At 36.6% G+C, this 25,303-nt stretch overlaps 3 protein-coding genes across 3 annotated transcripts; 2 read left to right on the forward strand and 1 right to left on the reverse strand.

Moving 5' to 3' along the window:
• Positions 1-4,041: 4,041 nt before the first annotated feature.
• Positions 4,042-5,439, reverse strand: LOC133332564 (thioredoxin domain-containing protein 17-like). The gene is made up of 3 exons (XM_061540938.1): positions 5,295-5,439; positions 5,145-5,229; positions 4,042-4,192 (listed from the first exon to the last, which is right to left on the reverse strand). Exons 1-3 carry the CDS (start codon positions 5,437-5,439, stop codon positions 4,042-4,044), a joined length of 381 nt encoding a protein of 126 aa, XP_061396922.1.
• Positions 5,440-7,794: 2,355 nt separating this feature from the next.
• On the forward strand, positions 7,795-10,137 carry LOC133332563 (dolichyl-diphosphooligosaccharide--protein glycosyltransferase subunit STT3B-like). The gene has a single exon (XM_061540937.1). The coding sequence runs from the start codon at positions 7,805-7,807 to the stop codon at positions 10,133-10,135; it is 2,331 nt and encodes a 776-aa protein (XP_061396921.1). The 5' UTR covers positions 7,795-7,804; the 3' UTR covers positions 10,136-10,137.
• Positions 10,138-13,902: 3,765 nt separating this feature from the next.
• Positions 13,903-14,780, forward strand: LOC133332561 (follicle cell protein 3C-1-like). The gene is made up of 4 exons (XM_061540936.1): positions 13,903-13,906; positions 13,971-14,202; positions 14,359-14,530; positions 14,595-14,780. Exons 1-4 carry the CDS (start codon positions 13,903-13,905, stop codon positions 14,778-14,780), a joined length of 594 nt encoding a protein of 197 aa, XP_061396920.1.
• Positions 14,781-25,303: the final 10,523 nt, after the last annotated feature.

The following is a 25,303-nucleotide window of genomic DNA, read 5'->3' on the forward strand; positions in this document are numbered from 1 at the left end:
CTTGTTGTTGTTGTTTCATAATAACATTTAATAATAATAACAACAATAGATATGCCTCTGGAGGTAGAAATACTTATTTCACATACTTTTTTTCTCGACAACTATAAAGATATCCAATATTTGTTGATGTTGTTGTAATGTTGTCTTACTTTAATTGTAAAACACCACTTGTGTTAAATGTTTTATTTATTTAAATTCATTTTTTTAACTTTATTTTTCGCTTCATTATATATTCTATTTTTTTGCACACACTCACTCACGCGCGATTTTTCTTATTTAGTGTTTCACAAGTTTTGCTTTTTTTAGTTTTTTCGCCGCAAAACTGACAGAAAAAAGAAAACGCACACGGCATTTGGTCTTTCTACCCCGACGTTCGAAAGTACGCTAAATTGTCCATTAGCTCTCGGTCGTTTGGCATTCGATTTGTTTATTCTGATTAGAAGGACCGCTGCCGCAGCGACAGCGGCGTCACTGCTCACAGCACAGCTTGGCAGAGTTACACTCAATTCATGGGTAGTGATTTTGAGTGAGTTTTCCCCAAAGCATACACAAAGAGATCAAGAGAGAGAGAGCTTATATGCAGATAGTAACGGCAAACGGAAAAACATTACTCGATGAAAACCGTTATCTCTCTCTCCATATTTTGTGTGTGTGCTCTGTTGTAAGAGTAACGAACGTAACGTAAGCGAAATGTAAACAAAAGCAAAGCAAAACAAAAAACCATAGTCGTATTATTACGGAAATTATCGAGTGCTAAAAATTGACTTCCGTTTCTCGTATAGCCACCATACAAGTGAATGTGTGCGTAGATTTGTGCATGCGTGTGTTTGCATTCCCAAATGACCAGTATGTGTCAAAAGTAAATTGTAATGAAAACCTAAATCGTTTAAATTGTCGCATCATCCCTTTTATTATTTCTCAACCCCTTTATCTCTTTATGGTGCTGCTGTTGTTTTTGTGTAAATCTATACGCCAAGTTCATGTGTAAATATCTCGGTTATCGCAGAGTAAATATTATGGTCACAGTGGGTGGTATTATAAATACAAAATTATTAAGGAATAAAATTAAAGCAAAAAAACTAGTTAATCCTGTTACAATGAAGTGGACATTAAAAATTCGTAAAAATCTACGTCTTCAAAATATATTTTTATTTTATTTTTAAAAAATCTGCGCCTTCCAAAAATTATTTTTAAAAAATCTACGCCTTCCCAAAATTATTTTTAAAAAATCTACGCCTTCCAAAAATTATTTTTAAAAAATCTACGCCTTCCCAAAATTATTTTTAAAAAATCTACGCCTTCCAAAAATTATTTTTAAAAAATCTACGCCTTCCCAAAATTATTTTTAAAAAATCTACGCCTACCAAAAATTATTATTAAAAAATCTACGCCTTCCCAAAATTATTTTTAAAAAATCTACGCCTTCCAAAAATTATTTTTAAAAAATCTACGCCTTCCCAAAATTATTTTTAAAAAATCTACGCCTTCCCAAAATTATTTTTAAAAAATCTACGCCTTCCAAAAATTAGTTTTAAAAAATCTACGCCTTCCCAAAATTATTTTTAAAAAATCTAACCCTTCCAAAAATTATTTTTAAAAAATCTACGCCTTCAAAAAATTATTTTTAAAAAAATATACGCCTTCGAAAAAATATTTTTAAAAAATTTCCCCCCTTAAAAAATATTTTTAAAAAATCTAAGCCTTCAAAAAATTATTCTTAAAAAAAATATACGCCTTTGGAAAAAATATTTTTAAAAAATCTACGCCTTCGATAAATTATTTTTAAAAAATCTACGCTTTCAAAAAATTATTTTTAAAAAATCTACGCCTTCATAAAAATTATTTTTAAAAAATTTACGACTTTGGAAAAAATATTTTTTTTAAATATAAGCCTTTGGAAAAAAATATTTTTAAAAAATCTACGCCTTTGGAAAAAAAATATTTTTAAAAAATCTACGCCTTTGGAAAAAATATTTTTAAAAAATCTACGTCTTTGGAAAAAATATTTTTAAAAAATCTACTCCTTCGGAAAAAATTTTTTAAAAAAACTACGCCTTCAAAAACTATTTTTAAACCAGTGAGCGGTACAGTAAATTCGGACGCGGCCACCGAATATTACGAGTATTCAGTACAGCATTTGTGGTCTATAGATCGACTCGGAAATAACAAAAATAATTAAGTTTTCGGTCGACTTCATTCCATAATTATTATCTGATCATCACCGAAAATTATAGGCGTTGTTCTTGACCATAACTGGAATTTCATGAAACATTTCAAATCAATCAGCGCTATATTTCCGCTCACTAGAGTGATAATGGGTTTCTAAATAATATACGAATACAGAGATACCAGTAAATATTTAGGTCTAACTCCCACATCCGAGCACATACAACAATTGGTATATATAATTTAAAGGTCAAACACTCCTCTTGGGCACACTATCAACTTCTCGGGTCTATGTTCTTCAGGAGTAACTATATACGCCATTGAATACAAATTTTGTCATTTTTCACACAAAAGTCGGGGTTCCGCTAAATAATGACCAATCTTTATCAAAACAGGCATGCTTATTCTTTGGCCCAATCCCCTTCTCCATGTAAAAATTGTTGTTTGGAGTTTGGGCCATAATTGTGGCTTCTGGAGCGACCAGAAAAGCCGACAAAAATTAAGTATTTGGTCCATTTCATCCCCTAAATATTAACCGATTAGGGGTATACATGCAAAATTTCGTGAAGATTGGCCCATAACTGTGGCCTGTATCGTGTTTACAAATTATAATGGACAGACGGACGGACGGACACTCATGTCTAGATCGACTCAGCTAATCGAGATATGATGATTGGTGTGCTTAAAGGTGGGTCTAGAATCAATATTTCGCGGTGTTACAAACTCTTGGGGCTGCACAAAGCTATAATACCCTGACAACATAGTTGTGTAGGGTATAAAAATATATGTCTATGGGAAAAAATATTAAAAATACCCTTAGGCCGATGTATACCACTTTCAGTCCCTTTTTAAAATAACATATACCCCCAATGCTTTCGGGGACTTTCACTTCCACTTCTAGGACTTTCACGGATACTCCATGCGCTTCATATGAAATATGCGAAGTTCGAATTATGTCGATATAGCGTTCTCATAATATCATATATGTTTTTTTTTCTTTTAAAATGTTGACCATTTTATGGCAGAGTTGTCAGAAGTAATCGATCGATAGCCTCTATCTTCTTTGAAACGGATTTGTATAAAATAATACTAAAAAGAATATTTCTACATATACTACATATGGCGGTTAAAGTATTTGGTTCAAAGGCATTTGAGGTCTAAAAGTCGATATTTCTATCGATGTGTATAAACCTTCAGTAGCAATACGCTCAGGATATAACAATCCTAAATTTAATTTTTTATATGTCCACGAGAGAATACCTATATAAAGGTCACAGTGGATTTTAGGAAGCCAACACCTAATGAAGCAAAAATGCCTTTTCGTAATTAGGTCTTCAATCGCTTTTAATTTATACACATATTGCCATGGTGAATTAAAAAAGGCACGGGAAAATACCAAATTCTCAACGGAACTTTGGAAGCCCACATTGCAAATAGTATGAATTTTCTCGAGAAAAATGTATTTGATGGCAATCAGGAACCTTAGTCCTATATGTGCTAACGATTTCAAAACGATACGAGACCTGGTCTTTGTCCTTCTTTTTCTATACTGACCTATATTGTAGACCGTAATATCGAAAAGAAAAAATTAAAGCTGCCATGAATTTGTGGGTAATGCCCTATGTTGATGGATATATAGGTAGGTGGGTAGCATTTCTGGTCGGCTAAGAACATCTAGAACATCCAAGAATTTTCATTTTATAAAAAATTACAAAATATGTTTATTGTTGAATTTTTACATCATTCAGCTTCGTTTCTTTTTCAATAACTGTGCAACTTAATCTTATCTCGTTATGTGTATAGGAAAGCAATCAACCAGTCAATGATTGTGGAACAACATCATAAAATAGCACACACGAAGCGTGCAATGCTTTTTTAGTCTTCATTAAAGAACATTTCCAAAAGATCGGGTTTCTCACATTGATCTCCCTCCAAGCGAATGACGGTTTGCCAGCGAATCAAAGTGGGGATGACCATCAATTTAAGGCGGGGATCTTCACGGAAGGGATTTTTCATGTCCTTCCAGCTGCAAAACAATAGAACGTCAGGCTTAACTCTAGTTTAGTAAAAACGATCAGATTTTTCTGAAAATTTTTTCAGAGGTAGGTATTTTTACCCTAATTATGGGGATATCTTTTTTTCTTGGGGGACGTACCCGGTTACCCGGTTATTTGACCCGGAAGTTCGGGTACGGGTACCCGGTTATATCCGGTTCTACGGATCCGGTTAATATAATATGGGTATAATTTTAAAGGTTATAAAAATACCTTTCCATTGAGTGGTAATATGATGGGGTTATCTCAAACCATTTTGGAGATATAGTCAAAAAACTGGGTTTTGGTCCCCGATTTTTTTGAAAAACTCCCTAAAAGTCGAACTTGGGCCCATTAGCCGGCCTTCGGCCGGGGATTTAAGACTTTCTCCTATGGACAGATACCAACACCGGCTACGCGACAGAATTTCCTTGTTTTATAGGGTTCTAAGGCCCATATCTTTTGATCCACAACAGATACAGCCACATATCGCACCATTTTGGAAAGGGCAAATTGTGGTCTATCATTTGGGTCCTGTTTGGAGAGGGACTATAATGGACCCAAGTTCGACTTTTAGGGAGTTTTTCAAAAAAATCGGGGACCAAAACCCAGTTTTTTGACTATATCCCAAAAATGGTTTGAGATAACCCCATCATATTACCACTCAATGGAAAGGTATTTTTATAACCTTTAAAATGATACCCATATTATATTAACCGGATCCGTAGAACCGGATATAACCGGGTACCCGCACCCGAACTTCCGGGTCAAATAACCGGGTAACCGGGTACGTCCCCCAAGAAAAAAAGATATCCCCATAATTAGGGTAAAAATACCTACATCTGGAAAAAATTTCAGAAAAATTTGATCGTTTTTACTAAACTAGAGTTGTTCCGAACGTCATATATATTTATAAATCAAAATAAACAGATTAACTATACTCACAAAGGCCTATCGCCCACGTCAACAGTTAGGAAGACAGCATCATCCCCGGCAAATTCTTTGACGGCAGCTTCAACCTTGGGACCAGCTATAAGGACCATTATGGATCATATTATTTTTATTTCAGTGATAATAATTGTATCCTCTACTTACCCACATTACAATCAGGACACCAACTAACACCCTTGTCATCCTTTTCACCGGTAAAGTAAATGAACAACTTTTTGCCACATTTACTCAGCTCTTCGACGGACTTTTGGAAGCCATCAAAACCTTTGGTATTTTCCAATTGCACCATTTTTGTTTTCACACAACTTGTTCACCGATTTGTTACTGAACGAATAGTGAGGGAAAATTTTTAGTTTTATCTCATCAATCGATTTGTTACTAATCAAGTGATTTTCAAAACTTTTTTTATTGACCAGAGATAAACTGGTGTTGATAATTTTGATAATAATGGAATAAATCGAACCGGCAAATATGGCAATAGTTGTTTTCTTAATAAGGCGTAAACATGGGGTGACCTTGTTGGTCAATTGTGTGGAAATTGGTGTTGAAAATATGTGGAATAATAAGGAATTTACTGATGCGGTCACCTGAAGGCAACGTCGAGATTTTTTGTGGAACAGCTGATATCAGATAATAGTTGCCAACTAAAAAATATTGCATTTAATAAAGAATAATAGCATGTTCACACGCTAAGCTGTTGTGAGACCTAAAATACAAGGACATTTTTATGGGTGGCGTAGGCGATGATAGATACCAAGCAACAGCTCCGATTGGCTAGCGGTGTCACCTGGGGTAGCTATTTCCATCACCCATTGAAATAGTGAGCTAATATGTGCCGCGAGTTCACCCATAAGAACTATAAAAAAAGGGCTGAGGCGTCGTGTTAGTTGCCCACACTCTGGAAACCCCTCCTACTATGAAAAAGCAAAAAAAGAAAACCACACCCACTAATGTTGACGACCCCCGCAAAGGTATAAAGGACCAGGATCTGCGAATCTGCACTTGGAACAGGGCAGGCGTAAGTAAATCAGACGTTTACGCACTGTATTACAGATGCCATGAAACGAGACATGAATTTAGCAGCGGATTTATGGTTAACAGGAGAATAAAAGACCTCGTCTGCAGATTCACTCCAGTAGATGAGCGAATTGCTAAAATCTCCATAAAAGCGGAGTTCTTCTACATCAGTCTTATTAGTGCCTATGCTCGGACCGTAGACGAGGATGAGCAGACCACAGACTTATGCTCGTAAAATAAAATATATTTATCGGGAGAAAAGGAGGGAGGAGGAACGCATTTTCTAAAAAAGGAAGAAAAAACAAGAAAAACGTGAGCGGGAGAAAATCGAGATGTATATGAGTCAGAATGAAGTGCGAAAATTTTACCAACGAGTAAAGCATCAAACCGAAAGCTTTGGCGCAGACACATCGTCCTGTAGAGATGAAGATGGAAACCTGGTGATAGATATATACAGCGTGTTGAGGATCTGGAAGGAGCATTTTGAAAAGCTTCTGGTATCAAATAGTAGCGGTGAAGAGGATACCCCGGAACCAATAATAGATGACGGTATAGAGTGAATACCTAGCCAAGATGAGGTCTGAGTAGCAATTAAACTGCTGAAGAACAATAAAGCAGCAGGTGCCGATGGATTACCAGCCGAACTATTCATGGGCGGTGGTCAGATGCTGGCCAGAAGCAAGCACCAACTGATTAGTACAATTTGGCTAGAGGAATGTGTGCCCATTGATTGGAAACTCAGCATCCTTTGTCCCGAGCACAAAAAAGGAGACAAGACGATATTTGCCAATTACAGAGGAATAAGTCTCCTACCCATCGCATATTAAGTTCTATCCAGCGTGCTGTAGGAACGACTGAAGCCAATGGTCAATGACATTATTGGACCATACCAATGCGGCTTCAGGCCTGGCAAATCCACCATTGGCCAGATTTTCATTATGCGCCAGATCCTGGAAAACCCCCATGAAAACCACATCCACCTATTTGTCGAATATAAAGCCGCATTTGACTGCCGTATCCGTTGAGAGGTGTTTAAACTGATGTCTGCGTTTGGCTTTCCTGCAAAATTAATACGGCTCGGAACCTTTAATACCGAACGAGGTTTCAGACAAGGTGACCATTTGTGGACATGGACTTATATCAAATATTTTTCTCTCAATCCAAAAATCGTTCGTAAAATACAGCTAAAACCTTCAAAATACCTTTATATGAGGGTATAAAAATGCCCATAAATCAGTCAATATAATTTATTGGTGTGTAAACACTACATTAAAATCTCTCTCTAACATGCATCCGCACGCCATCTTTATTATTTTTTCAGCGAACAACCGGTGAAAGTTTACCACGTCAAACAAAACGGCCATCGGCACTCACCGCGAACTGATAACACAAAACAATTTTTGTTTGCCGGTAGATGTGTGGTTCGATAAATGTTCCACCACACGACCAACACACACAACAATCGCCCATAGCAGCCACCAGAAGAAGAAGAAGAAAGAATTACGTGTCATTGTAGTAAACAGGCAGATATTCTAATCGATAATTGTAAGTCGTCCAGCAGACCAGCAAAAGGCAAACTGTGATATAGGTTTTTTTCTGCTTCCAGCTCATCTTCGTGGTAAAACTGGCGGAGCGACATGAATCGTCCTGCGTCGAAAATCTTCAATAGAACTGCCGGTTATAGCAGTTTGATAACCTTTGCGGTGCTATTGATTGCCTGGCTAGCCGGCTTTTCCTCGCGTCTCTTTGCCGTCATCCGATTCGAGTCGATTATTCATGAGTTCGATCCATGGTTCAATTACCGGGCCACGGCCTATATGGTCCAGCATGGTTTCTACAAATTCCTCAACTGGTTCGATGAGCGGGCGTGGTATCCGTTGGGCCGCATTGTGGGCGGTACCGTCTACCCCGGCCTGATGATAACATCGGGCAGTATCCACTACCTGCTGCATGCGTTGAACATTCCAGTGCATATACGTGATATATGCGTATTCCTTGCGCCTGTATTCAGTGGTCTGACCGCCATCTCGACGTATTTGCTAACCAAAGAGCTGTGGTCATCGGGTGCTGGTCTATTTGCGGCCAGTTTTATTGCCATCGTGCCGGGCTATATCAGTCGTTCGGTAGCCGGTTCATATGATAACGAAGGCATTGCCATCTTTGCCCTGCAGTTTACTTATTTCCTGTGGGTGAGAGCGGTGAAGACGGGTTCGGTGTTCTGGTCGGTGGGAGCTGCCTTGTCCTACTTCTACATGGTCTCAGCCTGGGGTGGCTATGTGTTCATCATTAACTTGATCCCCTTGCATGTGTTTGTGTTGCTGATTATGGGCCGTTATTCGCTACGCCTGTTGACCAGTTACAGTACCTTCTATATATTGGGCCTGATCTTGTCGATGCAGATTCCATTTGTCGGCTTCCAACCCATTCGCACCAGTGAACATATGGCTGCTGCGGGTGTCTTCTTGTTGCTGATGGCTGTGGCCGCATTGAAACATCTACAGACGGTGCTATCGAAGAGTGAATTCAAGAGGCTGTTTATTGTGGGAGGTCTTTGTGCTGCCGCTGTGGTATTCCTCGGTGTTGTGGCTTTGACCATCATGGGAGTCATTGCTCCATGGAGTGGTCGTTTCTATTCACTGTGGGATACTGGTTATGCTAAGATCCACATTCCCATCATCGCCTCCGTATCGGAACATCAACCGACCACTTGGTTCTCATTCTTCTTTGACCTGCACATTTTGGTGTGTGCCTTCCCAGTGGGTGTGTGGTATTGTGTGAAGAAGATCAACGATGAGCGTGTCTTTGTGGTGCTATATGCCATCAGTGCGGTATACTTTGCCGGTGTTATGGTGCGTCTAATGCTGACTCTGACACCTGTGGTATGTATGTTGGCCGGTGTGGCATTCTCTGGACTGTTGGATGTGTATTTGAGAGAGGACAACACCTGTCCTGCTGCAGTAAATGCTGCCGCCAACAGTGAGGAAAATGATGAAAGTCCCACGGAAAAGAAGTTGTTGTATGACAAGGCTGGCAAATTGAAGCATCGTGTGAAGCACGATCCCCAACAGCAAGAGGGTACCAATGGCGTGGGTTCGAATCTCCGTAGCATTGTCATCTTGGCCATATTAATGATCCTCATGATGTTTGCCGTTCATTGTACCTGGGTAACCAGCAATGCCTATTCTAGTCCCTCCATTGTTTTGGCCTTCCACAACAGCCAGGATGGCTCTCGTAATATTTTGGATGATTTCCGTGAGGCCTACTATTGGTTGTCGCAAAACACCGCCGATGATGCCCGCATTATGTCCTGGTGGGATTATGGTTATCAAATAGCCGGTATGGCAAATCGAACTACCCTGGTGGATAACAATACTTGGAACAACAGTCACATAGCCTTGGTGGGTAAGGCCATGTCCTCCACCGAAGAGAATGCTTACGAAATTATGACCTCCTTGGATGTGGATTACGTTTTAGTAATCTTTGGTGGTGTTATTGGCTATTCGGGCGATGATATCAACAAATTCCTGTGGATGGTACGTATTGCCGAGGGTGAACATCCCAAGGATATCAAGGAAAGTGATTACTTTACCGATCGTGGTGAATTCCGTGTCGACAGTGAAGGTGCCCCAGCCCTACTCAATTGTCTGATGTACAAGTTAAGTTACTATCGTTTTGGTGAGTTGAAGTTGGACTATAGAGGACCCGCTGGATATGATAGAACACGTAATGCTGTAATTGGTAATAAAGATTTTGATTTAACCTATCTGGAAGAGGCCTATACCAGCGAACATTGGTTGGTACGCATATATCGCGTGAAAAAACTGCACGAATTCAATCGACCCGCCCTTAAGGCTGACGAACGTCTTGTATCGCCCACCAACTTTGTATCACGTAAAAACTCGAAACGCAAGCGTGGTTATATTAAGAGCAGACCCGTTGTAGTCAAAGGCAAAAGAAGTCAAAAATAAATGAGCCGATTCGATTCGATTTTTTGTATTTAATTTTAATTTTCTATAGAATTCCTTTGTAACAACAACAACAACTAGAAGAAGAAACAAATGTAGAATACTGCTGCTGACGGACTGAGTAAGGAAGTCGGATCGTAGAATATAGATCTGTATGTATTGTGTATTTGATCGATGGAGAAGTGCATTTTTTCTGTTTGAAAATTTATACGTTATATGAAGAAGAAGAATTAAAAATATTATTACTATTATGATTTCCAATTTATTATACAATCGATGTGTGACTTCAAATTAAAAAAATAATTAATAAATAAATGAATGAGTTTTTATTCAACAAAATAATAAAAAATAAAACAACAAAAAACTTTTAATGCAAAGCTAACAAGATTAAGTGATAAGGAAAAAAATAAGATCGATTTTTGTACTTTATTGTAGTTCAATTCAATTCATTTAACAGGCCTTCAACTGATAGGAGAACTTGAGTAGGTTTTCTATAGACAGAGACCTTCAAAAGGTATTCTAAAGACAGAAATCTACCCGAGGTTTCTATATGCAGACGTTAAATTAAACTTGTCATCCCGTCAAAAGTGTCGAGGTATACATCGGCGTATGTGAATCTTAATAATCAGAATAAAATTCTATATCGATTTCGAAATGCCCGTCTGTATGCTGATATCATGTTAGAGATCGCAAATTTAGGATTTTTTTAAAGACTGGATTTTTGAAAAAATGTTTTCAAGGGCCACGTGAGGCGTGGATTTTTTAAGAGTATTTTTCAAGGTCCAGGAATAGGCGTAGACTTTGTAAAGAATATTTTTTTTTTCAAGGACCATAATATGCGTAGATTTTACTTACTTTAATTAGCTGGCTCGTGACAGAACTTTCGTTCCATAAATCAAGCTTAAAACAAATTTCCAGGCGCGTCGGTCTTTTTCGCAGTTTTTCCAGTTTGAAAGATCATATTCGGCAATGTTGTCTTCCACTTGATATTTCCATCTTATTCGCTTTTATATGCCTTTTGGGTTGGGGTATCTTCATCAATTCTCACAACGTGACCTAGCCAATGTAGTCGCTGCAGCTCAATACGTCAAACAACAAAGCTGGTACAACTCATGGTTCATTCGACGGCGATATTCACCATCAACGCAGATCGGTCCATAGATATTTCGGAAAATTTTTCTCTCAAACACTTCAAGAGCATCTGCTTGCGCAAGTACCCATGCTTCAGATCCATATAACAGCACGGGTAGTATCAGCGTCTGGTAGAGTGTGAGTTTGGTCTGGCGTGAGGTGGCCTTGTTTCTGTTCACCTTTACCTGTCGTATGACCTTTTCCAGCAGGATGTTAAAAACGTCACACGACAAACTGTCACATTGTCTGAATCCTCGTTCGGTATTAAAGGGATCCGAGAGGTCCTTTCCGACATTAACTGCTGATCTTGTAACAGTTAAAGTTATCCTGCATAGCCGAATTAATTTTAGAGGAATGCCAAACGCAGACATGGCCAAACACCTCTGAAGGAATGCGGCTTTATAGTCGACGAATAGGTGGAATGTGTCGATGTGTTTTTCGTGGGTTTTTTCCAGGATTTGGCGCAGAGCGAAAATCTGGTCAATGGTGGACTTGCCAGGTCTGAAGCCACATTTTTATGGTTTAATAATGTCATTGACCATTGGCTTCAATCGTTCACACAGCACGCGGGATAGCTCTTTATATGCGATGGGAAGGATACTTATTCCTCTATAGTTGGCACATATCGTCTTGTCTACTTTTTTTGTGCACGGGACACAGGACAAAGAAGTTCCAATCATTGGGCATGCATTCTTCTAGCCAAAATGTACTAATCAGCTGGTGCATGCTCCTTACCAGCATCTGACCACCAGTCTTGAATAGTTCGGCTGGTAACCCGTCGGCTTCTGCTGCTTTATTGTTCTTGAGCCGATTAATTGCGTTTATGACCTCATCTTGGCCTGCACCAAAACCTTCGCTTTTGTGTTTTACTCTTTAGTAAAATTTCCGGACTTCATTCTGACTCCTGTACATCTCGATTTGCTCGCGCTCACGTTTTTCTTGTTCTTTTTTCTGAGAACAGTTTCTCCTCTCATCGTTTCTTCCGATAATTCTCCATCACATTACGTGTTGCTACTGTCTGCAGGGTTGACCTATAGGCTGCGTTTTTCACATCAGTAGCACTACGACACTCCTGATCGTACCATGTGCCACTCTGCTTCTATACTATTATCGGGACAAGTGGTGCTTTCGACAAGCAGGTGGGTAAGTTGAGCGGAGTAGGCCTTGGCTACCTGTTGTATTTGTAGCTTTTCGACGACGAGTTTCCGTGTTACATTAGATCGCACCTTTGCTGCTACATTAAGACGGGTGCGAACCTTGGCTACCACAAAGTAATGGTCTGAATCGATATTCGCTTCTCGTATCGATCGAACGTCTAAAACACTGGACGAATGCCTTCCGTCTATCACAACATGGTCAATTAGATTTCTCGTTGCTTGATCAGGAGAAATCCTGGTGGCTGCTAACTAGCATGTTTTTTGCTGCCGCGAAGTCATTCAACCTTATGCCGTTGTCGGATATTTCTTCATGAAGGCTGAATTTTCCGACGACGGGGCCAAAGATATTTTCCCTTCCGATTTTTGCATTAAAATCTCCTAGCAATATTTTAATGTCATGGCCAGGGCAGCGGTCATATGCTGTTTCTAGGCGCTCATAAAATATGTCTTTGGTCTGTTCATCTTTATCTTCGGTCGGAGTATGGGCGCAAATGAGACTGATGTAGAAGAACTTCGCTTTTATGGGAATTATAGCAGTTCGCTCATCTAGTGGAGTGAATCTGGAGACGAGGTCTTTTATTCTCATTTTAACCATAAATCCGCAGCCAAATTCACGTCTCGTTTCATGGCATCTATAATACAGGACGTAATCTTCTGATTTACTTACGCCAGTCCCTTTCCATCGTATTACCTGTAAGGAAATAATATCGGCTTTGCACTTCCTGAGTACATCCGCATAGCGAACACTTCGCCTGTACTGTACAACGTGCGCACATTCCAAGTGCAGATTCGCAGATCGTGGTCCTTATACGTTTCCGGGGGTAGTCAACATTAGGTGGGTTTGATTTTCTTTTTCATAGTAGATTCGGTTTTCCGAGTGTGGGCAACTAACCCGACGCCTCAACCCATTTTGTTATAGTTCTTATGGGTGAACTCGCAGCACATATTAGCTCACTATTTTCTCGAGTGATGAAAACAGGTACCCCATGTGGCAACACGGGGAGGTCAGTGTCCACAATTGAGATGAAAGAGGAAAAAATCATGTTTAAAAATCCACGCCTTATATTAGGCTGAATCGATTTAGATATATGCGTCTTTCCAGGTCCAATATATATTTCTAAAGGCTTTAGATTGTGAATATTTTTAAGGTTGAACCATATGCGTGGATTTTTGAAAAAAAAAAAAATAATCAAGCGAAATATTGGATTACCTTTAGACCTCTTAAGTGTATTTTCTTGCATTTAAACTTGAACTCGCAGCTCAAGATTAAAAAGTCAAATTACACACCTCATTCTTGATTGCCAAGCAAAAAAGCGTAGCATAGACGTTTTGTAGTAAAATTTTTCAGACATCAGCAAAATTCTTGTGGAAGAAATTTTGTAATTGAGAATATTAACGAAGGTGGTGGCGTCCAATCATTTAAATACAATGAGAATAAAAGCATGGGTTGTTTCAAGCATCAGCAGTATTTATCATTCTGAAATGGGTAAGTGCAGGTCATCAGCAGCTTTCTTTAAAAAAAATAAAAAATATTTTTATTTTCTTTACAGCGTTCCATAAACCCTGCAATCAAATCCCATTGTGGAAATTAATTTTCTGTACCTCTTGTATTTATTTATTGACCGCCGAGGCAGCCATAAGTCAAATAACCTATAAGAAGACAAATTTGGCAGAAGATAAAACCCTGAAGAAACCTCTGGGAATAAATGACAAATCAACAACAACATCTATCCCACTAACCAGTAGTGACACTACCACCAGTCCCAACGAGTTAACACTAAAATCAAATCTGGAATCCTCCACAGCATTAACATTATCTCTGACAACTGAGGAAAATGATGAAATTCTAAAATCTACAACTTCTGCTGCTGTTGGACCCAAACAAATTTTAACAAAATTGAAAAAGAACCCCTCCCGTGTTACGACAAATCGTTCGACAAACACAACCGAACTTGTACCCTGTACCTGTGGTATTTTCCTTAATACACAATTTACAAAGGGTTCAACAGATCCACCACGTGGTGAGGCGGTGGTTTCAAATTCATTGGATCGTACTTTCGCCTGTAATGGTATCGGACAGAAACATTGTCAGACGAAATGTTTGGAACAGGTAAGAGACTAAGAAAAACTACTTTAAAAATTTATTTATATATTCTAATATTTGTCCCCTTCAGATTGTCCGCCATCTACCAAATTCGGCCAATATTCTTTGTGCTGCCCTGGACCATGACATACATAAACAGCGAGCCTATTTGTTTACCAAGAATTGCCAGGATATTTGGGTAAACACCAATTTAGCTGCAGGACGAGAATATTGTTGTAAAAATCGTGAACCTTATAATTGTAAATTACCACAGTAGAATAGGGAAAGATATGTAATTTTTAGAATATTAAAAAAATGTTTAATAGGATTGAAAAATAGAATGGCTTCTTGATTTCCAGAACTCAAAAAAAAAAATTAATCGACTTAATTAGGACAACAATCCAACTCCCTTAGAAAAATATATATTGGACCTGGACAGTCCTATGTATCCAGATCAGTTCAGCTAGTCAAATATAACAATCCACATGAACGGGTCTTCTATACACTTCAATATCAGGTATTTGAATATTTTATATTTTGAAATATTTGAAGAAATCCACGCCTTTGTTAACCCTCCAAAAATTATTTTGAAACCAGTAAGGAAAGTAGTTAAATCGGACTGGACCGACACCACTTACATATGTATCCTTACAATGGCATGCCAATGTTCCCTCGAAGGAACATTATCATGTGTTTCTGCAACCTATGATAAATTTCATTTCAATCGGGAGGTACATCGAATCTTAACATATTTTCACGAAATTTAATACACATCGTTCCAGACTTAATTCAGTACGGTATGCCAAATTTGTTCTTGGTGGTAGGTTTCAAAGGTCGATTATGAATAGATGACATTCTATAGGTCTTCTCTAGGTAGAATTCTATGTTCAGGCCTTCTTTAGTTAGATTAACTTCCATAGTTCTTTTGTTGGAATATCTTACACAATCCTTTTCTGTGAAGACCTCCAAAAAATATTGAAAACCTACAACCGGGTTTTTATAAATGAAAGAATTTTTTGGCAACGCGAAAGAATTTTCTCCTTTTTATAGGGTTCTAAGGCCCATATCGCACCATATTAGAAAGGGCATTGTGTAGTCTATCTTTTGGGTCTGAATTGGTGATGGACTATAATAGACCATTGTTCGACTTTTGGGGGGGTTCTCAAAAAAATCGGGGTCCAAAAACTGTTTTTGACTGTATCTCCCAAACTCAATGTTAAGGTATTTTCATAAACTTTAAAATGATACCCATTTTGTATTAATCGGATTTATAGAACCGGATATAACCGGGTACCCGTAATCGAACTTCTGGTTCAAATAACCCGGTCCCCCAAGAAAAAAATATATCCCCATAATTAGGATAAAAATACTTAATTCGGAGAAGATGCCCAAAAAATCGATTCGTTTTTACTAAACTAGAAGAAAAAAAAAACAACAACATATTCAATCACTTACATTTTCACGCCACAGCTTCTTCATTAAATCCATCGACGAAAACAGCTTTGAAAATTGTTTGGGTTATGCGTGTACAATACACACAAACACACTTGTTTCTTCCCGTTTTGAAAACAACAACAATATTTCTTGCATTTCCGAACAATTCGATTTTTGCAATGGCTATTTTTCTGTTGCATGTAGTGCTCATAGCCGTATTGGTTTCAGCAGCACACATCAATAGACAAACTTCACACACAACATAGTTACACACACACATACATTTAACAGTCATCAAACGCGTCGAAAGCTCACGAAATTCCCGCCAAAAGTACATTGGAGTGATTGCATTTTGTGTGTTAGGGCAATGATAGATCTTTAACAATGAACCAAACATACACACACACATCAAACATTTAATTTTATTTTGCCCAAAATTTCATAATGTTTTTCATATTTTTTTTCATGACTTATTTTCATGATTTTATAATATTCACTTCAAATACCTTTGATAATATAGAATGAATAACTTAAAAACACAATAATTTTTTTTCATTTACTTGTATGCGACAGCTAAAAACTCACTAATATCTTCAATGCTAACTTTGTTTTTCTTTTTTCATCTTTCACGCTTTCATCCGCTCGACAAAACACGTCCGCCCGTTTTAAAAGTCACCCGATAACTGAACAAAAGAAGTTTTTTGTTCTCAGATAAGATCGTCCTCCATAATCAAGAGATTCCAATGAGAATTTCTCTTTGCCGGCATAGGACGCAGGAAGTATGCAAACAACAGTGTTGCCAACTCTCTATTGCAGAGAGAACATTCCATTGCAGGAAGCATGCAATATTCTGTTTGGGAAAAAAGAGCGTTTCCAACTCTCTTTTATTTTCAAACTATTGTTGTTATGGGAAAATGATGAGCTTTTGGAAATAGGCAGTTTAAGGGAACCCCACCCATTCTCGATTTTAATTTTTCAAGATTTTCAATGGGCTGGTAAATCAATACCAATGCTTGTTAAGGTTTGTTACTTTGCACATATATATTTGAAGATTTAAAAGAGAAGAAAAATAATTTACAAAACATTTTTGTTATTGTTTTGTTGTTGTTTTTTGTAATTAAAGAAAAGTCCTTATTTTTGATGGCGGGCATGATAACTCCTAACTGGAACATCGGAATCCGAAAATTCCAACGGTGTTACAAAGAGTACATGTCTGGCTCTCGTATGAACTAAGATTATTGACTTCGCTCTAAAATTTACAAAATGGTGGACCTTTGAAAAAATATTTTTGGAAAATTGCCGATTTTTGACCAAAAGCTGAGTTAAAAAATAAGGAAGATCTTCACCGATTGGCTTTATCCTAGTTCATACGATAGCTATACACTCACAGAGAAACGTGTAAAAATTTGGAATCGATTAGGTTATTAGTTTTGTGAAAAACGCGTTTAACGTTTGAGAAGCCCTTTAGCCGTCACTTGATGCTGACACAATAAATCGTCTATATCTTCAAGGGTTCTTGAGATTTTCAATTGAAATTTTGTAGGGACATTCTTGAATTAAACGGCATATACATTAGAACTTTTTACCGGGTTAACCTACTTTATGAGGATTTATTTGACATATATGCAAAAGAATTGACAATTGAAACCCACTGGGTTAACGAAATCCGGTTAAGTGTAAACGTACTATTAGTGTAGATTCGAATTAAATAAAAAAAATTTTGACCCCGAGAATGGGAGGGGGGGGGGGGTCCCCTTAAGAAAGAGAACGAGAAAGTTTTTGATGAAAAAGACTGATTTACAAAAATCAAAATATAATTCTATGTCGATTTTTGTAGTATCTATGTCACCTGGATTTTTAAAGCAGGTCCATAGGGATAGATTAACCACTGTAAACTATTTTTGAGCCACCTTCAGAGTCCTAAGCGTGGAAAAACAAAAATATTTTTCAATATGTCATGGATTTTTTTTTAAAAAAATATTTTTCTATCCCTACTTAAAAATAATAGTGGAGAGGAGGGCACCTTTGAACACTTTTTTCTTTCAAGCCTCATAAAATTTTTTATTTTATAATTTTTGGTTTCTTATAAATTTTAACTAATAGGTACATTTGTAACCTTTACAATGAATATACATATTACTGTTTTAATGGACGAAGTCAAAGTGTTCAAAACTGACCCCAAAATGGTTTACACAGATAAAGAACATAATTGGCATACAAAAAAAAAATGGTTGGGGATCGGAAAAATTTTAAACCGAGATTTTATGAGCGCTGTTCATATGTGCCCCTCTCACCCCTATATAAATATGTAGTCCAAAGTTTAAGGGTACTTTTTTTAAATAATATTTTTTCCAGGAATTTTCTTTATTACCGTGTTTTTTATGAATAAGGAAGGTGAACGTAAAAAAATAGCAAATATTTAACGGAATGTAATAGTACGTTTACATTGTACCGGATTAAGTTAACCGAGTGGGTTTTTATTGTCAATTCCATTACATATTTGTCAAATAGATCCTCTTAAAGTAGATTAACCCTGAAATAAGTTCTAATGTACATGTCGTTTAAACGATTCAATTATAAAAATTTAAAAAAAAAAATTGTTTTGATTTTTAATTCATTTAAAAAAAATCGTAATAAGCCTCATCGAAAACCATACATGTGATAATTATTTCATAGATCCACTGTTCTAATTATGGGGAAAATGGAATATGTTGCTCATAGCTCCACGATTGCCAAATTACAGCAACTTTAGTTGAAAATTTAGCTACAAGCTATTGGGCTATTCATTTTTCTGTTTTTTAGTGATAATTTTTTCTCTGTAATCCCTACTTATAGCCATGCTTTAAGATTGAAACTTAAATCTAAAATCACCACATTTTTATAACTTTGGAGATGTCAATATGCACTACCCCATATCGCATTAATACACATGTTAAGTCTTATAAAATTATTTTAAAAATATTCCTTCACATATTATATTCAGAAAAAAAAACAACAAAAACATATTCAATCACTTACATTTTCACGCCACAGCTTCTTTATTTAATCCATCGACGAACACAGCTTTACAAATTGTTTGAGTTATACGTGTACAATACACACAAACACACTTGTAGTTTCCCTTTTTGAAAACAACAACAACAATATTCCTTGCATTTCCGAACAACTCGATTTTTGCAATGGCTGTTTTTCTGTGGCATACAGTGCTTACATAGTGGCATACAGTGTGGCATACAGTGCTCAACAGCACACATCAACGTGCAAACTTCACAAACAACATAGTTACACACACATACACACGTAGATTTAATATTCCTCAAACGCATCGAAAGCTCACGAAATTCCCGCCAAAAATACATGCGAGTTTTTGCATTTTGTGTGTTACAGCCTGTTTTTGTAATTTGTTCCGGCAGTCACACGTATCGTTCGTATTAAAACGTATACGTCGAAAATTTGGTTTTTGTAATAATTGTAAAAGCTTTCGTCTAGAAACGATTGAGCTTTTTCATTCGTGTTTAACCATTAGTGCCAAAGTGTTTCTTTTGGTATATTGTTGCAAATTTTCCAATAGAATTATTGCAAAATGAGGGTAACTCTGTTTATTGTTTACAAACAGTTTTTTTTTACATAAAAAGTGTCAAAATAGAAAATTCAAAATGTTTGGTACGATTGCAATTAATTTTAATTATAAAGAAAAGCAAAATATTCCCCAAAGGAGAATACCTATGGCATTTAATGATACAGCGACATTATTCCACTTGTTATCCACTTCAAATTTATTGGATCCGAAAACAGGACGGCCAGTTGCTAATTGTGGGTAAAGTTCCATGAGATCAACCAATTTTTGGAATTGGGCAATCGTTGTCCTTTTGTTGCTAGGGGTTCAAACAATTCAATATAATTTTTTACATTTCATAGGGATATATAATTTTTTACAAACCATTTCTTCTTATATATTTCATCAGAATTTTCCATATTTGTTACGTTCTTTTCACTAACAACACACAAATTGTAATGAACAAATAGTTTTCTTTATTATTATTTTTTAAACGAATGGTATTTTCTCTTCGTTTGTTTTTGACATTTTTGTTCGTAAATAACGCACCGTTTTGTATAACAAAAACCAAAAAAATACGAATACCAAAAGCTCTTTCCTATTTCTCACTCACTACAACCGGTAATTTGTTTGCGAAAACCAAAATGAGTAATCGTTCGTTTCTTCGACGAACGAATGGACATTTTACATTTACAAAAACAGGCTGTTAGAACAATGATAGATCTTTGACAATGAACCAAATATACACACACAGATCAAACATTTAATTTTATTTTGTCCAGAATTTCATCACGTTTTTGATATTTCTTGACTTTTTTCATGATTTTATAAAATTCACTTCAATTTCCTTTGACAATATAGAACGAAATAATTATTTTAATTTACTTGTACATGACAACTACAAAAAAACACTAAATTTGTTTTTCTTCCTTTACGCTTTCATCCGCTCGAAAAAACACGTCCGTCCGTTTTAAAAGTCGCCCGATAACTAAACAAAAGAAGATTCTTGTTCTCAGATGAGATCCTCGATAATCAAGAGATTCCAATGAGAATTTCTCTTTGCCGACATAGGATATAGGAAGTATGCAATTTACAATTGACAAAACACCGAGTTGCCAACTCTCTATTGCAGAGAGAACATTCCAACGGACACCAACATTGTTGTGTTCTCTTGACATTCGTTGTTGTTGTTGAAACAAAAGGGCATGGGATATAGGAAGCATGCAATTTAGTGTTTGCCAAAAAACAGTGTTGCCAACTATCTATATTTTCACATTATTGTTGTGGATATGAGAAAATGCTATGCTTTTGGAAATAGACAGCTTAAGGAAGAGAAAGAAAATGTTTTCGAAGAGAAAACTGAAATTACAAAATGCATTCGTGATCGGAATAAAATTCTTGGTCTGTTTCAGTACTTTTTTAATAGTAAAGCTAGTAAAAGGGAAACATTTCAAAATCCCTCTCTGAGTACAAAATAATTTGAAAAGTTTGGGAACGCAAATCTACAAAGAGAACGCCATTTTGTTTTGTGCTCTCCTTAATCTGGTTCAATGTTTTAACAGTTTTATGCGTTCAGAAACGGTTTCGGAGTAAAAAGTTCCAAAACATGTAAAATTAATAGATTATTTTATAGTACGTTTACATTTAACCGGATTTTGTTAACTCAGTGGGTTCCAATTGTCAATTCCTTTGCATATATGTAAAAAAAATCCTCATAAAAAGTTCTAATGTACAAGGTGTTTTAGGTTCTGGGACGGAACTTCTATGTCGATTTTGCCATTTCCGCCTGTCGGTCCGTCTGTTGAAATCGCCGTAGCTCTGTTGAAAATAGAGCTTTGATATTTTGCACATACATTGTCATTATTCCTAAGAGGTTTGGCGTTGAAAGTTGGATCCATATTTGGGCATAATCCCCTAAGAAGGTAGCGCCTCATTGCCAATATTTTGAGGTTTCTAGACGCATTTTCCTTTGTAGTGGCTGTAATTTGGCAAACCTAGATATTGGAGGGTAAAAACAGTCCCATATTTGAAATGTTGTTTCTTAAAATACTCATTTCAGCTTTTAAATAGGAGCATATTTAAATATCATACATAGTAAGGAGAGGATCAAAATCAAATGGTCAGATGAGACTACCTTCTGTAAATATGTCATGTTAGGTCCTTAAAAAAACATTTTTAACCAGTGAGCGGAGCAGTATAGTCGGACGGGGCCGACCATACGATACCCTACACAACTACCACTGAACTCAAATTTTCTACGGATGTGTATTCCGAGCCTGGGCAATATTTCGTGATATTTGCACACTCTTGCCCGATTAGAGGTAAACAGCACCTCTTCCTCACACTGACATATTTTCCGAATATTACGAGTATTCAGTACAGTTATTGTCCAGATTCCCTTCACCGTGGGTTGTGTTGTTGTAGATCGACTCGAAAATAACACAAAAAAATTAAGTTTTCGGTCACGTTCAATCCAAAATTATTATCTGATCATCACCGAAAATTAAAGGCGTTGTCCTTGACCATAACTGGAACCTCATGAAACATTTCAAAGCGATCAGCGCTATGTTCGGCTCTCTAGAGTGATAATGGGTTACTAAATAACATACAAATACGAAGATACCTGTAAATATTTAGGTGTAACTCCCACATCAGAGCACATGCGACAATATAATTGGTCTTAATTTAAAGGTCAACCACTCCTCTTGGATATAATATCAATTTTTCGGGTCTATGTCCTTCAGGGGTAAATATATACGCTATAGAATACAAATTTTGTCATTTTTCACACAAAAGTCAGGGTCCATTTGACCCGCTAAATATTGACCGATCTTTATCAAAACAGGCATGCTTATTCTTTGGCCCGACCCCGTTCTCCATGCAAAATTTCACGATGTTCGGGTCATTATTGCGGCCTGTGGAGCGACCAGAAAAACCGACAAAAATTTAGTATTTGGTCCATTTCATCCCCTAAATATTAACCGATCTTTCCCAAAAACAATAGGGGTCTTCATTGGCCAGAACCCATCCTACATGCAAAAAGCTATAATACCCTGACAACATAGTTGTGTAGGGTATAAAAATTCCAAACTTTTTGAAGGCCTTTGATAAAATATTAAAAAAATAAACCTTTCTTGGCATTTCGAAAACTACGCATTTTGGATGCCTAAAAAATATTATTAAAGAATCAAATTTTTGTTTTTTTTTTAAAGCTACCCATATATAAATTCCTTGTTGGCGCCTTGATTTTTTTTAATAAATGCATTTTTTGGCGCCATGAATTTTTTTTTTCAAAATTACCCCTTTTTGGACCCCTGAAATTTTTTTTAAAAAATCCATGCCTTTTTGGCGCCTTATTTTTTTTTTAGAAAATCCACGTCTTTTTGGTCCTTGAAAAAAAAATATTTGAAAAATCCAGGCCTTTTTCGACTCTTGAAAATTTTACGACTTTTTCGACCCTTGATTTTTTAAATTACGCCCTTTTGGACCCTTGAAAAAAATGTTTTTAATCCACGCCTTCTTGGACCCCTGAACATTTTTTTTATCCACGCCTTTTTGTACCCTTGAAAATTTTTATTTATTTATATTGCTAAAAAATCCACGCCTTTCTTTGAAAGTGTCATCGAAAGGTTGCAGAAATGTAAAACGTTCAAAGGTTTATTATGAATAGAAGACATTCTATAGGTCTTCTCTAGGTAAAATTCTATGTTCACATGTTCGATGTTCAGATCTTTCTTAGTTATTTTGTTGGAATATCTTACACAATCCTTTTCTGCGAAGACCACCAAAAATATTGAAAACCTTCAACCTTCAACAATTTTCGGCTACGCGAATTGTCTCCTTTTTACAGGGTTCTAAGGTCCATATCGCACCATTTTAGAAAGGGTCTGAATTGGTGATGGACTATAATGGAGCCTTGTTCGACTTTTAGGGGGTTCTCAAAAAAATCAGGGTCCAAGAACGGGTTTTTTACTGTATGTAAATGTATTTTCATAAGCTTTAAAATTAAACGGGTCCATAAACCAGGATACCCTTGCTCGAACATCTGGGTAAAATAACACCCAGAAAGAAAAAATCCCCATAATTAGGGTAAAAATATCAAATTTTTGATAAAAAATCAAAAAAATCTGTTCGGTTTTACTAAACTATAGTTCTTCTGGTATCGCTATATTGACATATTATATACAGAAGAAAAACAACAATTTATCCTATCACTTACTTTGTTAAATCCATAGACAAACACAGCTTCGCAAATTGTTTGTGTAATGTGTGTATAATACACACAAACACACTTGTTCCTTCCCTTCTTAAAACAACAACAATATTCCTTGCATTTCCGAACAACTCGATTTTTGCAATGGCTATTTTTCTGTTGCATACAGTGCTCATAGCCGTATTGGTTTCAAAAGCACACATCAACGGAGAAACTTCACAAACAACAGAGTTACTCACACATGTACATACGAAAGCTCACGAAATTCCCGCCAAAAATACATTCGAGTTGTTGCATTTTGCTATAAACCAAACACACACACACTTCAACCATTTAAAGCATTTTATTTACTCCAAAATTTTTATCACGCTTTGGATATTCCTTTCTTTCTTTCACGATTTTATAATATTCACTTCAATTACCATTAAAAATATAGGATGAATTACTTAAAAACACAATAATTCTTTCTTAAATTTACTTGTACGCGACAACTAAAATCTCACTAATATCTTCAATGCTAACTTTGTTTCCCTTTTTTTTCTTGTACGCTTTCATCTGCTAGACAAACCACGTCCGTCCGTTTAAAAAGTCGCCCGAAAACTAAACAAAATAAGTTTCTTCTTCTCTGATCAGATCCTCGATAATCAAGAGATTCCAATGAGAATTTCTCTTTGCCGACATAGGATGTAGGAAGTATGCAAAATACCGAGTTGCCAACTCTCTAATGCGGAGAGAACATTCCAGTGCACACCAACGTCGTTGCGTTCTCTTGACATTTGTGTTGTTAAAAAAACATATGAACAGGAAGTATGCAATTTAGTGTTTGCGAAAAACAGTGTTGCCAACTCTCTTTTATTTTCAAACTATTGTTCATATGAGAAAATGATGTGCTTTTGCAAATAGGCAGTTTAAGAGAACGAACAAAATTTTAGAAGAAAAAGACTGATTTACAAAAATCAAAATATAATTCTCTGTCGATTTTTTTTATAGTAGCTATGTCACCTGGATTTTTAAAGCAGGTCCATAGGGATATATTAATTATTATAGACTATTTTTAGCCAACTTCAGAACACTAAGCGTGGAAAATCAATCATTAAAACTCAAATTTTCAAAAAAATATACATATATTTTTTACAATTAATTTTATGGGCTAACAGTAAGACGAGGTTTAAAAAATAATTTCAAGGCATTTTCAATAGTATTTTTCAATGCCTGCTATAAGGCGAGGATTAAAAACAACATTTATATTTTAAATTATTAAAACTATTTTTAAATGCCCGCTCTAAGCTGAATGCTAACGGACGCGTTAACAGGTTGCTCAATACTATTCATTGGGTAGCTGTGAATAACAAATAAACAGTCGCGGACGGGCTCAGGGGAGAGTCTCGGAGGAAATGATCGAGTGCCTATGATCCCTATATAACCATCTCAAAAGGTCTGGGTCACTACCTTTTTAAAGTGCCCCAACCTAACGCTGGGTGCCATGCGACCTCGTGCCTATCAGCGTTGTACGGTTTGCAGTCATGGTCCCGACTGCATTAGAACGGAGCCTTGTCGATACCTGGGCACCTCAACCAGCTTATTTAGGATTAGATAC

The sequence above is a fragment of the Musca vetustissima genome, unplaced genomic scaffold (genome assembly GCF_032173495.1).
Source record: "Musca vetustissima isolate MV318-11 ecotype Yass unplaced genomic scaffold, APGP_CSIRO_Mvet_v1 utg2259, whole genome shotgun sequence".
Classification (NCBI taxonomy): Eukaryota; Metazoa; Arthropoda; class Insecta; order Diptera; family Muscidae; genus Musca; species Musca vetustissima.

What these genes read in the sequence shown, in the direction of transcription:
- LOC133332564 (XM_061540938.1), bottom strand. Translation starts at nt 5,439, where the DNA reads ATGGTGCAATTGGAAAATACCAAAGGTTTTGATGGCTTCCAAAAGTCC. An exon ending in GTGTCCTGATTGTAATGTGG is followed by an intron (nt 5,230 to 5,294) that starts GTAAGTAGAGGA and finishes TGGTCCTTATAG; the next exon opens with CTGGTCCCAAGGTTGAAGCT. An exon ending in GACGTGGGCGATAGGCCTTT is followed by an intron (nt 4,193 to 5,144) that starts GTGAGTATAGTT and finishes ATTGTTTTGCAG; the next exon opens with CTGGAAGGACATGAAAAATC.
- LOC133332563 (XM_061540937.1), top strand. Translation starts at nt 7,805, where the DNA reads ATGAATCGTCCTGCGTCGAAAATCTTCAATAGAACTGCCGGTTATAGC.
- LOC133332561 (XM_061540936.1), top strand. An exon ending in CCCAACGAGTTAACACTAAA is followed by an intron (nt 14,203 to 14,358) that starts ATCAAATCTGGA and finishes AAATCGTTCGAC; the next exon opens with AAACACAACCGAACTTGTAC. An exon ending in AGACGAAATGTTTGGAACAG is followed by an intron (nt 14,531 to 14,594) that starts GTAAGAGACTAA and finishes TGTCCCCTTCAG; the next exon opens with ATTGTCCGCCATCTACCAAA.